Source organism: Mauremys mutica, chromosome 9 (genome assembly GCF_020497125.1).
Source record: "Mauremys mutica isolate MM-2020 ecotype Southern chromosome 9, ASM2049712v1, whole genome shotgun sequence".
Classification (NCBI taxonomy): Eukaryota; Metazoa; Chordata; order Testudines; family Geoemydidae; genus Mauremys; species Mauremys mutica.
Genome location: NC_059080.1, coordinates 106,166,112 through 106,187,666, shown reverse-complemented (window position 1 = coordinate 106,187,666; position 21,555 = coordinate 106,166,112). Strand labels below are relative to the sequence as shown.

The window sequence follows — 21,555 nt, the reverse complement described above, 5'->3', positions numbered from 1 at the left end:
ATTATGTAAATTAAGCTGTCATGGGATAAAAGGGAAGGTCCTTTCATGGACTGAGAACTGGTTAAAAGACAGGGAACAAAGGGTAGGAATTAATGGTATATTCTCCGAATGGAGAGGGGTAACTAGTGGTGTTCCCCAAGGGTCAGTCCTAGGACCAATCCTATTCAATTTATTAATAAATGATCTGGAGAAAGGGGTAAACAGTGAGGTGGCAAAGTTTGCAGTTTTACTAAACTGCTCAAGATAGTTAAGATCAAAGCAGACTGTGAAAAACTTCAAAAAGATCTCACAAAACTAAGTGATTGGGCAACAAAATGGCAAATGAAATTTAATGTGGATAAATATAAAGTAATGCACATTGGAAAAAATAACCCCAACTATACATACAATATGATGGGGGCTAATTTAGCTACAACGAGTCAGGAAAAAGATCTTGGAGTCATTGTGGCTAGTTCTCTGAAGATGTCCATGCAGTGTGCAGAGGCGGTCAAAAAAGCAAACAGGATGTTAGGAATCATTAAAAAGGGGATAGAGAATAAGACTGAGAATATATTATTGCCCTTATATAAATCCATGGTACGCCCACATCTTGAATACTGTGTACAGATGTGGTCTCCTCACCTCAAAAAAGATATACTGGCACTAGAAAAGGTTCAGAAAAGGGCAACTAAAATGATTAGGGGTTTGGAGAGGGTCCCATATGAGGAAAGATTAAAGAGGCTAGGACTCTTCAGCTTGGAAAAGAGGAGACTAAGGGGGGATGTGATAGAGATATATAAAATCATGAGTGATGTGGAGAAAGTAAATAAGGAAAAGTTATTTATTTGTTCCCATAATACAAGAACTAGGGGCTACCAAATGAAATTAATGGGCAGCAGGTTTAAAACAAATAAAAGGAAGTTCTTCTTCACACAGCGCACAGTCAACTTGTGGAACTCCTTGCCTGAGGAGGTTGTGAAGGCTAGGACTATAACAGCGTTTAAAAGAGAACTGGATAAATTCATGGTGGTTAAGTCCATAAATGGCTATTAGCCAGGATGGGTAAGGAATGGTGTCCCTAGCCTCTGTTTGTCAGAGGGTGTAGATGGATGGAGGAGAGAGATCACTTGATCATTACCTGTTAGGTTCACTCCTCTGAGGCACTGGCATTGGCCACTGTCGGAAGACAGGATACTGGCTAAATGGACCTTTGGTCTGACCCAGTACGGCCATTCTTATGTATGTTCTTATGTCCCGAGTCCCATCTTCAGCCGAGGACGGTTGAGAAGAATTGAGGGGGGTGTGGGATGCGCGCTCTCAGGCAGACCTTAATGATGCGGCGAGACAGCAGCTGAGCTCATGCGTTCTGACCAGGCACTTCTACCAAAGATCTCCGATCAACGGCGCCGGGATGCACAGTCACCTGGAGTGGAACACCCACAGGGACAGCACTCGAAAAAGGATAGTATACATACAGACATGAGTCAATCTTGAGATTCAGATTCATAGCAGAGATGGAGAGCTTTGTAGATGAAAAGAGATCTTTCAGAAATAGTCCATAGGCTATAGTCCAATGTTTGTATTCAGGGTGGTCCAGCCAGAACTGAGATCTCAGTCCTTATGGCTTAGGCTTCCCCTAAATGAAACCTCAAGAAAATCTGAAATGACAGGATCAGGATCCAAGGGTCTTTTATATAGTGTTCTAGCAGCCACTTGACCATACAGTCCTGGGTGAACTATACGCTTTTGATGTAACCTTCTGTTTCCTAAGCACCACCAGTAATTAGTTACACAAATTAACATAGGGCAATTTATCCTTTCGGCAGCCTATCACAAACATCAAAGAGACATATAGACAATAAAATTATTTCATCCAAGATTCATCTAAATGTTAATATTCCCTTTTAAATCTCTGAATTAATAGTTATAGTGACAGGCAGGAACTGTCTGTTTACATGGCTATAATTTAAGATACACACAATTAGTATCACTTCTAACAACATAGGTTTGCATTTCAAAGTTCTAGTCTATCTAGCATTGAATGGCCCTAATTACCATTCACATACTTTCTAACATGCTTTAAAGGTTGGCTCTGGGTTATTTAGCCTGCAAGCTGCTTAACCCTTTCTGGTCATGCGTCACAACTACAGTTAAGAAAATATCCCCATGGTCACAGCTGCCTGCTTTGAACTTCATAATATTTGTGAAGCAAAGGGGGAAAAGTTTCTGCAGGATTGGAGCATGGAGGTGGATCGGCTGTCCGATGATTTTGAGCAGCCAGATACCAGGGCTATAAGAAGAGCTCAAAGGGGAACTATTTGGGTCAGGGAGGCGTTGAAGGAACATTTTAACAATTAACCACAGTAATGTGTGTATGCTGTACCTGGCACTCTTTTTTTGCACCGTGCTATGAACCTTGTAATGAGTGCTGTATGTGTGCTAATATAACAGTGCAAATGCAACTATTGCTGTTATCTTTGGGTGTTATCCACAGCCACCATATGTTGAGGACTAATAAAGATGTATTAAGTTTCCATAAATAGACTTTTATTCCACACTCATGCAAACATACCTACTTAAAGCTTAAATAAGTATCATGCATACAGGGAAGGTAACTTTAAAAAGAGAGGAACATGGAATTCACAAACACATACACCAAGCTAGTCTCTCACAGCTGGGTGTAGGTGCAGCTGTAATAGTGTATACTCTCCTGCAGGGTGGAGTGGCTGGTGTACTGCTGTGGCCTCGGAAGACACGTGGAATGTGGGGTGGGGGAAAGTGTAGGAAGGTCCTGGAATGCAGTTATCTATGGGTTGCAGGGGGAGGTGAGAACGGATGTGTTCAGCATGAAGTTCCATCAGGGACTGCAGAATGTCTGTTTGCTCCGTGAGCAGTATTATCATCTCTTGCCACCCATGTCTCCTGTCCTCGTTATCCCTCTGCATTTTGCCATTGATTGTCACCAGGGGCGGCTCTAGACATTTCGCCGCCCCAAGCAGGGCAGCATGCCGTGGGGAGGTGCTCTGCCGGTCGCTGGTTCCGCGGCTCCGGTGGACCTCCCCGCAGGCGTGCCTGCGGAGGGTCCGCTGGTCCCGCGGCTGAGCCACCGGGAGCCGCGGGACCAGCGACCGACAGAGCACCTGCCCCAGCATGCCGCCCCAAGCACGTGCTTGGCGTGCCGGGGTCTGGAGCCGCCCCGATTGTCACCCTCCAAGCTCTCTGCTTGCAATCCAATGCACCAGAGGCTTGCATGACATCCTAGAACATGTCTTCCCTTATCCTCTTCTTTCTCCTCCTTATCTGGCCAAGCCACTCTGCCAGTGTGGATGGAGAGACCCTCAAGGCCACATTTGCAGTAGCTAAAGAAACAATGGATAGAGGTACTATTGTGAGTGCATTCACGCCCCATGATCCACATAAGTTACAAGCACAACATTCTCATTCCCCTTGCGATGCATAGAGCAGGAGCTCTCAACCTTTTTCTTTCAGAGGCCCCCCAACATGCTATAAAAATTCCACAGCCCACCTGTGCCACAACAACTGTTTTTCTGTATATAAAAGGCAGGGCCAGTGTTAGGGGATATCAAGCAGGGCAATTGTCCATGGCCCCATGCCACAGGAGGCCCCATGCCAAAGGAAGCCCCATAATGCTAAATTGCTTTGACTTGGGCTTGGGCTTGAGCCCCACTGCGGTGAGGCTCCAGCTTCAGCTTTCTACCCTGGGTCCCAGTGAGTCTAATGCTGACCCTGCTTGGTGGACCCCCTGAAACCTGGTTGCGGCCCATATGGGGCCCTGGATCCCCAGTTGAGACCTGCTGGCATAGAGCATGGTGGCAGTCCCAGCCATGAAGCATACAGCTGGAGGGGAGAGAGGGAGTTGGGACAATAAGAGGGGGGTAGCACTTGGGCATCAGTACAAGAGGATGGGGCAATTAAACACGACTGCTCAGAAATAAAAAACAGGTCCTGGCTCACCATGCCCCTGGTTGCCTGTCCCCCATACTCCTCCTCCTCTTCCTTGTCCAGTGGCCTCATCCTCAGGTGGTGGCCTGTGACTCCAGCTCCCCCAAAGTATCCCTGGGGCACTTGGCAGTAGAGGTGAGGTCACTGCCAAGGATGGCATACAGCTCCTTGTAGAAGTGGCATATCCGCAAACTGACTGTTTGCATCCCTTGCCTTCTGGTGTGCCTGCTGCAGCTCCATGTGGCGCAGCTGCGTGTCCCTGTCATAGCTAGGGTTATCACCCAGCCAGTATTTGACTGGCCTGGCTGGGATTTTTAAGGATTTGCCAGTTGCCAGAAAAATAATTTAATCCAGGGTTTTTTTTTCCATGGGTCTAAAGACTTGCATTATTATCACAATACACTGGGATATGTAATGTTAAAAGTTTTTGTGTCCAGCTAAAGATGCTGCAGTGTTCCTACTTCCACCACTGAAGGGATACTGGATCAAAACTGTTGAAAATACAGCAGCTGTCTGCCCACAAAATGCAAGGGAATCACATATGTGCGAGAGAGGGTTTGAGTTAAGGGTGAGGGGACATGCAATATTATCTTATCTATATGTGTTATTTCTCTAGATACTATATGAGGCTGTTGAAGCGGTGGGGGAGGGGGGCTGGAGATTTGCAAAGTTGCCTTGTGTATGGGTTGCTGTGGGCTTGCCTTGTGGGGAGGGGGTGCCGGGTTTTTGCATTTCAAAGGTGGTAACCCTAGTTGTAGCCCTTCTCCCCCATGCCCAGAACAATCTGGCTATCGACCTTGAAGTTCCTACAGCTGGATTGGAGCTATGACTGCATGGTCTCCTCTCCCCACAGACCCAGGAGATCCACTACCTCCAGTGTACTCCAGGCAGGAGCACTTTTGCTGCATGGGGAAAGTATGGTCAGCTGGGCAGTTGTTATGTTAGCTCTTCATTCCAAGCAAGCAGGAAATGGAATTTCAAAAATTCCCAGGGCTTTAAAAGGGGAGAGGCGAGTACCTGTGTACCTGGCTGCTGGGCAGCAGAGTTCAAAAGGGTGATGAGGGCAGTCACTGTAGGCCATTGTGGGACGCTGTAAGTAATGCAGCATCCATACTGACACCACATCGCCCTAACTATGTTAACCTAACACTATGCCTCTTGCCAAGATGGATTTATTAGGTCGGCATAACGGGTGAGTTACAGCAGCGGGCGGAACATTGTAGGGTAGATGCTTACACAATTAGGTCACTGTAAGCTGCCTTCCGTTGACTAACTCTGTAATGGTGACTAGGCCTTTGTAATGTCAGCTCCTGAGTCTAAACAGCTGGTATTGGGTGTGACTCTGGAGACATATTTCCCTTCCCACTCAAACTTCCCATACATACACCTGTATGAGACAACCCCTTTCTATACACTCTCTCTCTCTCTCTGGCTGGCTACCAGAGACATCTAGCAGTCAGGGAAGACCAACTTCCCTCAAGAAACAAAGGGGATCCATTCCCCAACTGCCTTACCAGCAAAGAGAACCCATCCCCAACCATTCTACAGCTAGAGACAGTAGGATGTCTTGTTTATCACCACTACTGCAAGCAGATACTGCATGACAGCCCACCTGTCACGTCTGCAGCTACTGTAAGGAGCAGCCCCCAGGTAGGTGAGCAACCTTAAAAAGAGTCCATAATGTGGTGGGAAGGGGGAAGAAGAGATACTGAGCCATATGGAAGGAAGGAATCATATTTAGTAGAGTTTGTAGCATTTCCATGTATTCCATATAGTTGGTTTTCCCCAATTATTTATCCCAAATCAAGTTAATCAATGCTGGGTTTGACATTGCACCCAACCAGTCTGCATATGTAGGACTTGCTTCAGACTTCCATCTTCTCAGCAGGACGTATTTTGCCACTATCAACACAATAGCAAACACCATCCCCATAATACAGGCAGCTTCTTGGTGTGCCACTTGGGCAGACTGCCAAGCTAGGCCCTCAACAGAGACAAAACTAAACACGACTAAAGCTATAAACCAGCTAATTAAACAAATCCCTCACTAAGAAACAGCTGAGTGGTTATACACAATTACCTACCAGATGTCGAGTGCTATTATTGCTTATAATAATTTACTACATTTATACCTCTTCTTTTCTCCAAAAGAAAAGTGCTCTCCTTTTTTATTGCCCTCTCTCAGCAGCCCTGAGGTCTATCAAGCACAGATCTTAGAGGAAAAGAAAACAACCAATTTTCCCTTTTCCAGTACTCCTCCTTGATAGAATAGGCTGGATAGTTTGGCAGAGAAATAACCAGGGCAGCCAATAACTCTCATCAATCAGTTACTTCCACTTTAACTCAATTAAACAGTTGTATTCAAGGAACTAGTAAATGTGACCATGAAAGAGAAAATGAAAATAGAGGCACATGTGAACACTTATGTGCATACCTAAATTATCATAACAAAACCAGTCACATCATAGGGAACTAAATAAAAAACAATATATTAATTACAAAATTTCAGGACACTGAGTGAAAGATCTTAGAGCAACACTAACTCTGTCCCCCATGAAGAGTGTACATGAATTAATTAATGTTTAGATTCAGGTCTGGCAGGTGGCCCAGTCAGGAGAAGGAAAACTGATTTCAAAAATAACAAGAATGTGAGGCCTGGCCAGCTAGTTCATAAAAGTTGTGCCAATCACACATGCTCTGCACCACCGACCCCAGCAAACAGGACAAAATGAAGCAAGCATTAAGGTGATGAGTAAATACTTAATGTTCATACTGGACTTTGAAGACAAAAATGATGATATTTAAATTCTAAGTGTTATAATGGGTTCTATTATATGATCACACACCTGGGCAATGAGCTCTGAAACTAACTTGCTTCGTGACTTCAGGCACGTCACTTAACCCTTATCTCCTTTAAAATGTGAATAGAATAATAGTCACCTAATTCTTAGGATATACAGCACTATGTGCCAAACTATGTTTTTAAGGCAATGGTCCACATTGGGATAATCCTTCCCTGAATTCCATGGTTGACATCACCTGAAATCTAACCGTAGATTTAAAAAAAAATAACTTTAAGGTAGAAGTAACACCATATACACTTTAAAAGTATCTTTGTTGGAGGGATGGAAACAAGTTCTGCCTCTGAAATGTGAGTATGAGGAACTGGATGAGTGCACTGTGAGTGGAACTGAAAGTGAATTTGTTATAGAGGTGATTACACTGAGTGGTAAAGCATGTGCACTGTCATCATTGTGGTGGTTGATGTTGATTTAATCAGTGACTTCCTTGAGTTTTAGTGATTGCATTGGTAAGAAATATATTTGAGCAAACTTAATTGTAAATTAAAAAAGAGGTGTGTGTGTGTGTGTGCACGTGCACGCACGCATGCACTCGCACGCTACTGTTTTGTGGCTAATGTAGCAGGATAAGATATAGTTTTAAACATAAAATCACAAGCACATAAACTGAGGATTCTTAAAGTAATATTGAAGAGGCATTAACAAAAGACATCTTGGTATTCCCATATATATCTAATGTATTTTAGGACTGTACAAAACAGTGCTATTCAATCTGCAATTCAATTTTTCCCCCTATGATGAGAGAGGTGTTAACAGACCACTTCACCTTAAGTAATCCTTTGAAATTTGTGTAAACTACTTTTGCTAAACAATCTTTTCCACCTTGTATGTAAACTGTGACACTCAGTACACTTCCCAGACCTGAAGAAGAATCTCTGTATAAACTCAAAAGTTTGTCTCTCTTACCAACAGAAGTTGGTCCTGTATAAGATATTACCTCACCCACCTTGTCTCTCATTTAATCTGACAGTCTGAGACTTCCTCAATCATAAGACAGCCAAAAGTAGCCTGGACCCTTTCTTTGCTCATGCCAGGAACTCAGTGGAATGTAATAGTACAACTTAACACAATGGAAAATACACTATCCCCCCACTGATCTACAGATGGTGTCCATAAATAGGGTTCAGAGTCATTGGCTTGAGGAGGAGATTCTTGTTGGGGTCTGTCAAGGCCATGAACATCTTCAGTTTTCCCAGTCTGTAGTAATTGTACATTTGAAAAAATAATTACATTAACTAAAAGCTTAGGGCATTTATCTTAGTTTCTTCTCCTTGCAATTTGTTCTCTTGGATAGGAGTGACAACTTGAATGAGGGCAAAACTGCTTAATGAGTCCTGGGCAGCTATGAGAGATGCTGCAAACTCTGATCCTTTGCCAGCCAATTAGATGCCTCTTTTTTTTTTTTCATAAGCCCAAATGCTCTCCCCCCTTTACCAAGACAAGAAGAGAGGAGTAAAACCCAGCAGAAAGTGGAGAGTGATATAGGCCTATTCTAGTAACCCTTCAATCTCACTCTGCACATTCACATCCCCACAGTTGCAGAGGGAGGGGGGGCCATGTTGGGAGAGCAACGTAAGCTCTTCTCGGTAGGGACCATCACTTTGATGTATGTTTGTACAGCACCAAAACACTCTGGGGCCCGGACCTCTAGGTGATATGGTAGCACGAACAATTATTAATAATGTTGAGGCTATTATCCTTTCAACAAACTGAGGATTTCCCTACAGCAGGTGATGTTGACTCTGTCAGGGTTCCTGCTCCATCATATACCCACATCATCTTGGAAGATTTTCTGAATCAGCTGCTATACAAGACATAAAAAATGTCTATAGCCACAATACAAGAAATAAATATGAGTGGGGAAGAGTGGACAAAGTCAGGGGGAGGAAGGAAAAACAGAAAACCTCAAAGGACAAAGATGGAAATATAATCAGAGACGGAAGAGCAAAAAATATTTAAAGAACTTGAAGCTATTTGGGGAGATAAAGAACAAGAAAGGGGCTGGACTTATGGGTGAGGAATAATACTCTACAGATGGGGAAAGAGACAGTAACAGGGGAATACAGGATAAATGTGGGAGGGGAACAGATAAGCAGGAGGAAATGGCAAAATGTTGCTCGCATTGTTTGCAAATACTGTCACCATAAACTACAGAAATTTAATCCCCAAATGTAACTTGAAGCTAACTACTGAGAGCTGTGAAATGACTGAAAGTGAAAGAGCCAGCTTTGCCTTGATTTTGACCTATCTTTTTTTGTTTGTAGCTATTCTGGATATAAGGACAGATGCACGGGTAGTTTTGTGAGAGGAATGTTGCTTAAAGGACAAGGGTGATGGCTGATTGTGCATTGACTGTTGGATGGGGCCAAGTGATTAGAATGCCAGCTTGAAATGTGCGAGGCCAGGGTTCATGTTCTGCTCTACCACAGGCTTCCGGAAAGGAAAAACTTAGTCACTTAGTCCCAGATCTTCAAAGGTTTTAAGCACCGCTGTGAGCCACAAAACCCCGCTTGACTGCCACCCCTTTTGGCACCTAAAGTCACTCTGTGACTTCAGTTTTTCAGGGTAAAAGTTCCCTAGGTCTCCACTTTTCTGCCTCTGAGCAAGCACACCACTGTCGGCCACTAGGCATCCTGATGCCTATCTCATACCTAAGCCCCAGCACCGTCCATGAATTGGGGGAAGATAAGCATTCCTCTGCCTAACTCACCTGCAGATTGTGATTTGATAGGTGTGGTCAGAGCAAACATGGTAACATGTTATGAGTCAGGGTTATCAAGAACTAATGCAATCAGCCTTCAGTTTTCTCCCACTGCTCAGCCATAGTTAAATGGGCCCAGAGCACGAGCTTGGGCCTGTGGCATTTCATTCCCCATCATCCTCCCGCCCCAAATTCTCTCTCTCTTTTCAATCACACATACATACATGTTACCTTTAGGAATGACTGTAAAAAATGCTTTTTCATATGTTTTGATAATTATTTCAAATGATTTTTTTCAACTGGAATTGGGCCCATTTCTGACATACTTTTATACTAATTTTTTTTTGTTTAAGTAAAGCTCATCTGTTGGGCAGATTTTGCACTGTGGTGTAGTACAGCTGCTTTAGGCTCCTCTGCTGGCACAAAGTGGATGCTGGCCACCAAGGTTATTCCAATAAAGGGCATCTCCCGGGCAGGTAGCAGTGTGCCATTAAAAATTGGCTTGCGTGCCATAGGTTGCTGAACCCTTTCTTAATGATGCCTAACAGTCTGTTTGCTTTTTTGACTGCCACTGCACATTGAGTGGATGTTTTCAGAAAACTATTCACAATGACTCCAAGATCTCTTTCTTGAGTAGTAACAGCTAATTTAGACCCCATCATTACTTTGCATTTATCCACATTTAATTTCCTCTGCCATTTTGTTGCCATCACCCAGTTTTGAGAGATCCTTTTGCAGCTCTTCGCAGTCTGCCTGGGATTTAACTATCTTGAGTTTTGTATCATCTTCAAATTTTGCCACTTCACTGTTTACCCCTTTCTCTATATCACTTATGAATATGTTGAATAGGACTGGTCCCAGTACAGACCTCTGGGGGACACCATTATTTACCTCTCTCCATTCTGAAAACTGGTTATTTATTCCTACCTTTATCCCTTTGTTTCCTATCTTTTAACCAGTTACCAATCCATGAGAGAACCTTCCCTCTTATCCCATGACAGCTTACTTTGCTTAAGAGCCTTTGCTGAGGGACCTTGTCAAAGGCTTTCTGAAAATCTACACTATATCCACTGGATCACCCTTGTCCACATTCTTGACCCCCTCAAAGAATTCTAGTAGAGTGATGAGACATGATTTCCCTTTACAAAAACCATGTTGACTATTTCCCAACAAATTATGTTCATCTATGGGTCTTTAAAAAGGTTTCCATGCAGCTGGCAGGGATTTCACTTTTTATGCTGTACCTTTTAATTTGTTTAACTAATCTCATTTTTGTGTAGTTCTTCTTTCTGAAATTAAATGCTAGTCCTGAGGACACAAATATCAAGAATGCATTTGAACAAATTCTGAATGGGCAGAGGGATAGATTAGTGTAAAAGGTCTTTTCCAGTTGTAAGATCCTGTGAAAAGGTGTACGGGCTTTGATTAGATATGTATGTAGCTGTGCTTACCTGTTATACAAATCTGGCATATGTAGAACCTAAAAAACATCCAGAAGGTAAACTCCAGCAGGTCTATAAAATTGCATTACAGCTGCAATACTCCTCCAAATCCTCCTGACCATTGGTAAAACATTCGAGGAGAGTGTATTTAGTAATCTGATAGTACCCATGGCACAGGAAAGGAGAGTTTAGCTATGTAACAATAAAGGAATTATTCTCTACCAATGCTTTTTAATTCTAGAAAAGTTTAAATATATTTATTTTGTATGTTTTGTGATTAACAATTTTTTTTTAAAAACGTGTAATGTTGCGTAAAGAAACCTTTGGCAAAACAGACAAGTTACTTGCAGGTATCCTGGGACTGTCCATAAATTAATTTTGGTTGTTAGGACTTCTACTAGTTAAAATATAGTAAAAAGACTGAAGTTAATTATTCATTTCTGGCCCAGTTCAACAAAATACTGATGCATATGTTTAAGTCCTATGGTCTTCAGTAAGAATTAAGCATGTATGATTTCAGTGTTTTGTGGCAAAAAGGAAGTTGATGGAATTTCTAGTATCACAGTTTTATAACCAGTTTTGGGCCATGCCATGTCAACCTACTTGAAAAAAGCAGAAAGAGCTGTAGGTTGGATGACTGGCTTAAAATGGAAACTGTATAGTAACAAAACCCACACCAGTAGACTTGGCTGTATTAGCATTAAATAAAATATACACTCTATTATCCTTGATTTCTTAGTTCCATTTTGGTGAGCCAAAGTTTTGCTTGAGCAAAAAACAGCACAAAATAAGGGAATTTACAATAGAAAACACTTATGATGGATTATTTCTGTACTGAGTTTCATTGGGCATGTATATTTAGGAGATGTGATGTACAACATGAGGAGGAGGAGGAACAAGTATTTTCCAACTCAAAGATATTGGTGAGAGTTACCTGGGTGAGAAGGGCATGGTCCAGCAATGCAAATCAACCACAACTTCTTCACATATCTTCCCTTATAAAATGTTGCCTTGTTTAAGTAGATATATGGCTTGTCAACACACACCCAGTTACTCCTGATCAACTCCATCTGTAAACAAGCCCTTAAGCTATCTCTTCAGCAACCAGATTTTGCCATCTTTGCTAATGACTGCAAGGCCATTCATACCCCTCCCTTCAATACATTCAGCAATTCACAGTGATGACCAAGGGGACAGCTGTAGTTGAATCTGCAATTAGACATGGAAGCATGTACCTCTTTGCACTGCCCAAACCAGTCTTGTGCTTCTAGCCCAAAAGTTGAAAGAAGAACATAAGGCCTCGGTCACTATATTGATAGTGACCAGCTCAGAACGGATCATACGGTCAAACCAATATTAATTAGCTCACAGGACAGGTTATTAGTAATGTGCATGCTTAAATATTTATCATTTAAACTGTGATGCCACCAGAAGTAGGTATAGAGTTCCTGAGATGAGAATCTCAAAGGATGAATAATTCCCAACCTTATGACAAGATCCTCCTTGTTAGAGAGTGAAGACACATAGAAAATAAAGTGTTTTAATAGAAAACCAAGGTACAATTCAAGCATCAGACACCTGTCTTCAAAATCAGTACATTAGAATGTGTTAATAAAACAGTTTCTGAACAGCACACTTCCAATAAAATGTGTATTCTTTAGTGCAATCATCACCCATTACCAATATACAGCCTCCTCATGGGTACATTTGAGATGAAGAGAGGGAAAGAGAATGACAACAGCAGAATAATATCTGACCAAACTGCTTATTTTCTTGTCATTCATCTGTTATCTAAAAAATGTAGTTGGAGGCTGTCTCACCATAGTAAAAATATAAAACTTAAACAAGGAAAGATTTGCCAATATAAAGTTTACCATATGCAAAATAGGGAAAACATCCCAGGCATTAAGGATTTTTATACTGCATTTAAATACACAAAATAGAATTCATTTATTGCAAATTACTGTTCAAAGATTAAATTCCTTGTAACATACTGCAAAAGGATGTTATTTTTAAAATATGAATTCAAGTCTCAAAACATTTAAACTCTACTAAAATTTTATTTCAACAATGTGAATTATTAATTATTGCTGTAACAGTAGAAGTATTTGTGTCTTTGAGTTAGTGTTTTAAAACATAAGTAATTTAAACTAGAGTTCTCAAGACATGTTCAGGTAACTGAAATGACTTGTTCAGAGTCAATCAGGTGTTGATCTCAGAATAATCTGTATTGGCTCTAGGCATTTATTGCCATCTCCACTATATCAGAATTTTGTTGACTCCAAGAACAAATGTATTCATAACTGAACTTTGAAAAATAAACAAATTCTATAAGAGTTCACAGTAGAAAAGTTAGCATGTTCTGAGCTTTTATTTTTTTAAAACATTACAAACTTCTTAGCAGCAGAATACCTTGAAATTTAATCCCCCTCCCTCACATTAAGATATTGTAAACAGGCTAGAACTTTAGGGGATCTGTGAAATAGCCCATTCGGCTACATTTTTGGCAATTTAAGCCAGCAGGAGAGATACTATACTATCTGTTTATACTTTCAAATAGAGAATAAACATTTCAAATATTTTGTATATATCCAGCATTATAGCTCTATATACCACCCTCTTCCCCCGCCTCCACACTGTAGATTCTAGTCTTTACATACATTCCAGTCTGGATAGATCTGGAATATGAAGCACTTAAGGAAAATGCACTGCATTCTCCAGATTACTTTGTTTGGCAATAACCTCCCCTTAAAAAGGTATGTGATGCTTTCTAAAGGCACAAATGAGTTAGGCACCTGAATGCCATTTGTACTGTTGCTTGTACTTAGATAATACAATTACTCAGATCACTAGCTGCACAGCAAAATTGTTGGATATTCTCTTTTTTAGATACACAACACTCATGTACAATAATGACAGTTAGGGATATGGGTTAGGGGAAAAATATTGTGTCCCAACTGACTACACCTCAACCCCGATATAAACACAACCCAATATAACACGAATTCAGATATAACACAGTAAAGCAGTGCTCCGGGGGGGAGATGAGGCTGCGCACTCTGGCGGATCAAAGCAAGTTTGATATAACGTGGTTTCACCTATAATGCTGTAAGACTTTTTGGCTCCCGAGAACAGCGTTATATTGGAGTAGAGGTGTATTTGCAAACATCCTATTTCTCCCAGCTTTGGGAATTCTCCATACACCTGATAAAGCCATTTCTTAAGGGCCATGCAAGGGAACAAAACAGGGCTTTTTGGTTCTTTTATATAAAGGTCCAAACTTAAAAATAAAAGTCTGTGTTTTTAAAATTGTGGGAATATCAAGTCTTGCCTTCCCTGTTTTTGTTGGAGGTCATCTTGGAGGGAGAACTAGAATAGGAGCTTTCGCAGCCCTTAGTGTAAGGTATGGAGGTAGTGAATCTTCTCAGCAAGATTTTTTTTCTTCTCAACTGCTTATTCAGATTTACAACACATGTTAAAGTTTTAAACAATGACTGACAAAACATATCAATGCCTTGATACCAATTATGTCCTAATCCTACCAGTTTTCAAGTTTAATGTCTTCCCTGTTTTTCATGGTAGACACAACCTGGATTTCTAATGTAACTAACCAGAAAAATTATGTATAAAGGCAAAACACTTTGGCCTTTTTATCAAAAAGACACTTTTTTTTCCCTTTGCATGTTATCTTTATATCATTCACAAGGCACTCTGTCAAGTGACACAAAGAACTTCCTCTCCCCACCAGTTTGCAGGGTGCGTGGGAAGAGCTCAGTCTCTCCGCCCAGGAAGCAAGATGTCCTATTTTAGTGATACATCAGAGAAACAACATAATAGAAATAACTTCCCTCAGGCCATGATATAGCATTCCTTCTTAGTGATGTAAGTGAAACCAATCTGCTCTAAAATGCTGCACTATTGAAAACAACTATTTCAACTTTACAAATTGGCCATTCTCACTTTTATTATTAGAAATTATGGTAGTAAAAAAATATCACTTCAGCTTTAAACAAAAGTTACACACAAATATTCTCCCGAGGATATAATTTTGCAAATGAAACCCTGACTATAAAAAGCAAAGTGCAAAACAACATCTTTGCATCTGATTTCACCCCCCTCCCCAAATTTGGCATTAACAAATATATAACTGCAAGATCAACAAAACCATGAAAATGTACACAGAAATCAAAAGACACCAGAGAATAGCTCTAGCAAGGTCCCTACTTAAAGTAAAAGAACTCTACTCAGTAAAATGACTTAACACCTTTCCAATAGCTGTACAATCAATTATGTAGAATTAAGAAATCTAGTAATACAATTTACTCCATTTTTTTCTAATCAAAAAGCATTTTAAAAAAACTCTTGTTCTTGGAAAAAAGATATTTAACCTGAAGAAAAAAACATACTGAATTCCCTTTTTATTAATATACATTTCAGATTACTGATTGGATTCATGTAGCTTTTCCCTCAGAGTGCAGTAAGATGCAGAGGACCTACACTTTAAATATTCACATGACAAGATTCTTCAACAGCATTTTGGTACTGGGTTTCTTCATCAAGCTGAAGATTCTAAACACAATAAGACATTTGATCAAAGACTGAGAAATGCTGTACAGGCTTATCAAACTGTTCAACTCCATCCTGTTCTTTGTATTATTTGTTGCCCACATATGGTACTGTAAATGGCACCTAGATAGTGAATCTATTGTGTTACAATATATGCATCAAGAACAGGATGAATAAAAATCAGTGAATTTAAAAAGAAAAATTTTAAATTGGATTTTTGAGATGGTTTTTTCGAAGAAAAAACCATTTTATGTAAACAGTTTTAATTAAGATACATTATAGCTCAAAGATATCTCATTATGGAATAGGGATTATAAATTCTAATTCTATAGTATGAGACAATAAATTCATGTAATGTTAAAGAAAAAAAGTTTTGTAAATGAGTTCCAATAGTTCATGGATTAGGGACCCAATCTTATGGTGTTCCAGGGGCTTCTGTATAGATTATTTAGCTTAATCTTTCTATCTACCCAATGGGACTCAGTGCTCAGTATAGAAGAAACCATCAGAGATGCTTAGTTTTGCAGTTCTCAAACTGTGGACTGGTTTCAGAGTAGCAGCCGTGTTAGTCTGTATCCGCAGATAACATGCTGCTTAACAGCAAAAATGTTTTTAAATAAATAAATCGAGGTGAGAAATAACAGACCTCAACCCTATTGTCCCTCTGTAAATTTGTGTACACCGAGTCAGTCCCTTACCTCTCTAAAAGTGCAAAGTTTCAAAAAGTTCAATAATAGAAGATGGTTGGGGGTGGAATAGATCTGGACAAGGAGAAGTCTGGAGATAAATGTGAGAAGGGAGGGACAGGCAACAGAAACAAAAGTGAAACTATTTGAGCAGCGTATTCCTGGAGTCTTGAGGTCTTTCTGAGGCCATGGCTACACTTGCAAATTTGCAGCGCTGCAGCAGGGTGTGAAAACACACCCTCTCCAGTGCTGCAAATTGCGGCGCTGCAAAGCGCCAGTGTGGTCAAAGCCCCAGCGCTGGGAGCACGGCTCCCAGCGCTGTACGTTATTCCCCACAGGGAGGTGGAGTACGGACAGCGCTGGGAGAGCTCTCTCTCAGCGCTGGCGCTTTGACTACACTTAGTGCTTCAAAGCGCTGCCACGGCAGCGCTTTGAAGTGCAAGTATAGCCATAGCCTGAGTGTAGCCTTCATTGATTTGAGATCTACCATATAATTCTCTCACTAGAAGGGAAAACCTATAAATAGCAGCAGGCCATTTAAAAAAAAAAAAAAAAAAAGACCCAGTTTGGGTCTCATCTATCTGAGTTGTGAAGAATATGTATTAAGGTTATAACAACCAACAAGAATGCACTTGTATGTAGAAATCCATGATTAAAATCGAGTCTTCCTGATTTAAATCAATTTGATTTAAATCAATCCACCCTGATCAAGAAGGTTGGCTAAACACTCAGTACTATATCTTACACAGATACCAAAGAGAGATGAAAGCAGAGGAGTAGAACTCTTCAGCCAAATGAACCCAATCCATCTCCTCTCCCTGATTTTATTGTGGACTAGTTAGCTAGGGAGAGGGATTCTCTACCATATAATTCCTATAAGAGGGTTTTCAGTCAGCCAATATACCTCTAGGACATCAAAGGTGCACCCTAAAACCGTATTTCCAAGGCCTGATTGTTCTCTTTTGGTTGGCAAAGCAACAGACACCATAAAGGTGGCAGTCTGGAGTCTGTCACACTTCCCTTGGGAATAGGGGTAGTCTTGGGCAGCTGTGCAAGGCTGAAATTAGCTTTATGCAACAACCTCATCTACACTAGATGGGTGTTCAGCATGATTTAGCAGCATCTGTTGCCAATACCCACTGTCAATGGCGGTTACTGTTTATAGTGTAGACAACAGTTTAGAAGTGGTAGAACTACTGCTAAGTAGCAGGTTCCACAGCAGCTAAGCATGTAAAAGTTGCAAATCTTCTGTGGGCTCTGCAGCCACAGAGGCTAATTTAGTACTTTCCTTCAGAGAAGAAAAAAAAAAAAAGTTTCCCATTTCTTTGAAGAGCAAGAAAAAAGAAAAAATGCTTACCACAAATTCTCCATAGTCAAACTGGTGTCTTAGATTTAGATGGCTAACAAGATTTCTAGTAACCTGACTGGGATCTGCCCATGGAAGAGACACACAAATTGGACAAATCTAAATTTGAAAATTTAAAAAAAGTATTAGCCAATAAGACGACATCATTATATTGTGTATTCTATGTAAAATCTTAATCTGATACTTATCCACTTCAAAAGTGAATGTACTAGAGTTTTACATAAACATTTTGAATGTCACACAACTTACAATTTTCCAGAACAATATGACTAACATTTGAGACTGTCAACTTGAAGTTTAGTCTGATTTTAAAAGAGGTTAAAAGTAATTTGTTACTACATCCGCCTGTAAGTCCTTCTGCCAATTTGCCTTTTAAATAAAAATTTCCTGTATTTAAAAAAAAAAAATTCTCCCTTCTGCTCCACTGATGTTTGTGTGGGTCTTGCACACAACTAGGGTGCAAGAGGAAACTATACAGAGGAAACAGTGAAACTGACTACACACAGAGTAAAATAAAAATCTTTCCCTCTTTATCTTTTGGTTTTACAAATGTTAGGTTTCATATGTAATAATAGTAAGTTACACGACAAATAAGATTTTTAAATTGACAATGTTTCTATAAGTAACAGCAGTTCTAGTTAAGGGACCAGAAGATAAAAGCATGCAGCTCAAAAAACAAAAAAAACAGTTTAGGTAATAATTGGAGATATACCAATCTCCTCGAACTGGAAGGGACCTTGAAAGATCATCTAGTCCAGCCCCCTGCCTTCACTAGCAGGACCAATTTTTGCCCCAGATCCTTAAGTGGCCTCCTCAAGGATTGAACTCACAACCGTGGGTTTAGCAGGCCAATGCTCAAACCACTGAGCTATCCCTCCCTCCCAATTGAGTTTACATTTCAACTCAACACAGCAACTGAAACTAATATGACACAGAAAAAACAAATGCCTTATGACTGAAGTGAAGAAAGAAAAGTTATAGTTAATAGGGAAATGTTTTTGAATGAAAACCCCTTCTTCAACTTAACAGTGTCATCAATGCAATTCTTTTCTTAGAGCAGATTGCTTGTTTGGAACTGTAAGAGCCCATAGAAATTAACTATTACTCTAACTAAAATAAGGGAAGTTTAAGGTGCTTACATTGAAAATATATATACTTACTACAGGAACTATCTGATAAAGGTGTCTATTGTTACAATGATCCAGTAGGTGTTGCCGGGTAAAGTTGGTTTCCTGACACAGGGGGCATTTGAATGTGGGATGTGCACTGGAAATGGAAGTTATACAGTATTATATGGATCTATTAAAACAGAATTTAAGAGATATCAGAGGGAGATAACAGAACATCTGCAGACGTTGTCATAGCCTTTTTTGTTAGTAGTCAAAATAAAGGAATTCTGATGCCATTTTGCTAAATTGTAAATTTCAAGCAAAACTGTATATTTGTGTGTCAATATGTACTCTATTACGTTAGGGAGTTTAGACAATTTTTTTGTCTTTTTTATTGAGGCTATCCAATGCATCCGGGAGATTCTTCAAGTAAGAAGCAGCAACAAGAACACCAGATTCTAACTGATAAACTTGCACGTACATGAATCCAAGGATTTTTTTTTTTTTTTTTTTTAAAGAAGTTTGTCAGACTCTCGTAAGAAGTTTGAATCGTCTTCTCCCTACTGGAAATATATCTAGAACTAAATATGGACAATCACTTTTACAATATTGAATTGAAGAAGCCTACCTTGCATCTCCCTGAAGTGTCTGAAGATTAGCCATCTCTCCGTTATCAAATGCAGATGTATCACTCCTATTACTTTATATGAAATGTTAGATAAAGTATACAAGTTTACTTTGTGTTTTAAAAAAGACAAACAAACTATATTTTTGGTGTCTAGTTATTCAAAGAAAAAAATCCATTGAATCCCATTAATTGTAAACTGATCATATAGGTAGAACATATAGTGAGCATATATAACATAACAAATAATTAAATATCACCCCTGCTCAGAACTTTTCTTTTGCACCAAGAGGTTATTTTTCACTTGGTTAGTATGATGAACTTTAATAGAATGCAAAGTAATTTAGTATGAAAATAGTGTTTAGTATACGCTTATCCATTCGACAGCAAGACTGGATTTTTGGGGCAGGGAGGGGAATGGGAAGTGGACAAATAGCTCCAATGGCAGTATGGACTGTGTAAACAGAAGATAGAGGCTGTTTTCTAAAAGGAATTAGACCGCTGTTTGCTCAGGATGATACTTTACAAACAGTAGTTAAAGGCATTAATCCTCCATAATTTGAAACTGTAGAAAGGAGTTTCTGCAGTTTGTGCATATTAGGTACTTCATACAGTGTGTTATAAGCAAGAATGCTACTTTCTTTAAATGCAGGTTTTGACCATGTATCTTTAACTAAGCAAGGCCAAATTGCTCGACTGTGCATGTCTTATAGTGTTCGACATGGGAATTCTGAATGTGTAATTTGGTGTGCAGTAACGTGACAACTTCCAGAATATTTTTCCAACTCAACCACTTCAGAGCAGTATGGCGTGATAGTTATGTGGAAGTGGACTCAAATATGGGCATTTTCCATATTCCTTGTTCTTTACCACAGATTCATTTGAAACTCAAATGAATTTTTTTTCCCCCTCAACTGGTCGAACTACTGAAAATAGATGGTGATAAAAGAAGGTACGCAGTATGTGTAAGTATCTATTAAACTAAATGTGAATTCTGAATGCCTGGCTTTGTTTTTACTCCGGTATTGGCAAAACAGGTTCTTTAGCCTTATGGCTTGCAACTGAGAGAGGGTAAATGGCATCTGGTTATATAATTTATAAACCAACATGTAAAGATGCCAAAGGGCTATTATTCACTTTCAAGAAGATTAACTCAAGATGAGTCAAATCTGAAGACAAAAACCTAAACAGAAGACAGCAACATTTTGAAACAAGAGGAGGTTAGTGACCATCTAGCCATTTAAATAGTAATAAGAATAAGGGAAAAATAAAAAACTTCTCTAAACGTAAGAGCAATCAGACCTCCTATAAAGCAACTTAAGGCAAAAAAAAAACAAAAAAAAAAACCCCACACCACACAGTCAGGAGGTACAACCTTTAGGGAAGGCTTCTGGAAGTTATTCCAAAACGTGCTGTAGAGCACTTTTCTAAATGCCACAGATTGAAGAATAAAAGAACAGGATCTAAAGGGTGTTTCTAGAGAAATATTCATTTTTGAAGCACAAGAACTTAGACAATACTGTTTACAAAAAGAAAAATGTGCCCTAGAAAAACGATTTCCCTTTCACAAAAAAAGGGATCGGAGTCATACATGAAATACACTAATTACCTGTTCCCTGTTGAATCTTGGGAAATCTGAAAGTTTGAAACAATAGAAGGAACACCATATTCATCCTGATACTTCTTACATGTTTTATAATGGTGTCTCATGCGAGAAAACCTAACCTGTAAATGAAATTTCAAACCATTTAGATATTACAGTGTAACTAGAACATCTGGGAAAAGAATTACGGTACTTCTGCCAACAGATAAAATAATGCATGTAAGAAAGGAAAACAGAACCCTGTATAACAATATATTAAATTCTAATTCCTCTTCTAATGCAACTTTAACAACTACATTCTGTATCCACCCCATCTATGTATTAGGCATTATATTCAATTATTGATAACAAAAGGAAAAGGCACTATGGGGTATTCATTTGTTTTAAATACACCCTTCCCCTTCAGCAATAATTACTTTGTGATCCTAGCCCTCTTGCCATTTATGCAGTCAGTTATACCTCAAACTAACATTTTCAGGGATTCCTATTGTCAAGCAGGAGTACTGGTTCCCTTGAGCACAATGAAGAGGTTCACAGAAGGAGTGCAGAACAAAGACAAGCTACATGATAGAAACATGTCCATTAAGGTTCTAAGAACACATCTTTCGACAGCTAGTATGCCTTCAATTACATATGTAAGCCACTTTGTTATTT

At 39.8% G+C, this 21,555-nt stretch overlaps 1 protein-coding gene across 1 annotated transcript; it reads right to left on the bottom strand.

Annotated features, from left to right (window-relative positions):
* Window positions 1-12,468: 12,468 nt before the first annotated feature.
* Window positions 12,469-21,032, bottom strand: LOC123377897 (E3 ubiquitin-protein ligase RNF138-like). Its single transcript, XM_045031236.1, has 5 exons — window positions 20,908-21,032; window positions 19,302-19,373; window positions 18,725-18,830; window positions 17,556-17,663; window positions 12,469-15,515 (listed from the first exon to the last, which is right to left on the bottom strand). The coding sequence occupies exons 1-5, from the start codon at window positions 21,006-21,008 to the stop codon at window positions 15,447-15,449; spliced, it is 456 nt and encodes a 151-aa protein (XP_044887171.1). The 5' UTR covers window positions 21,009-21,032; the 3' UTR covers window positions 12,469-15,446.
* Window positions 21,033-21,555: the final 523 nt, after the last annotated feature.

What these genes read in the sequence shown, in the direction of transcription:
- LOC123377897 (XM_045031236.1), bottom strand. Translation starts at nt 21,008, where the DNA reads ATGAGACACCATTATAAAACATGTAAGAAGTATCAGGATGAATATGGT. An exon ending in ACACTTCAGGGAGATGCAAG is followed by an intron (nt 18,831 to 19,301) that starts GTAGGCTTCTTC and finishes TTCCATTTCCAG; the next exon opens with TGCACATCCCACATTCAAAT. An exon ending in TTGACTATGGAGAATTTGTG is followed by an intron (nt 15,516 to 17,555) that starts GTAAGCATTTTT and finishes TATTGTGTTTAG; the next exon opens with AATCTTCAGCTTGATGAAGA.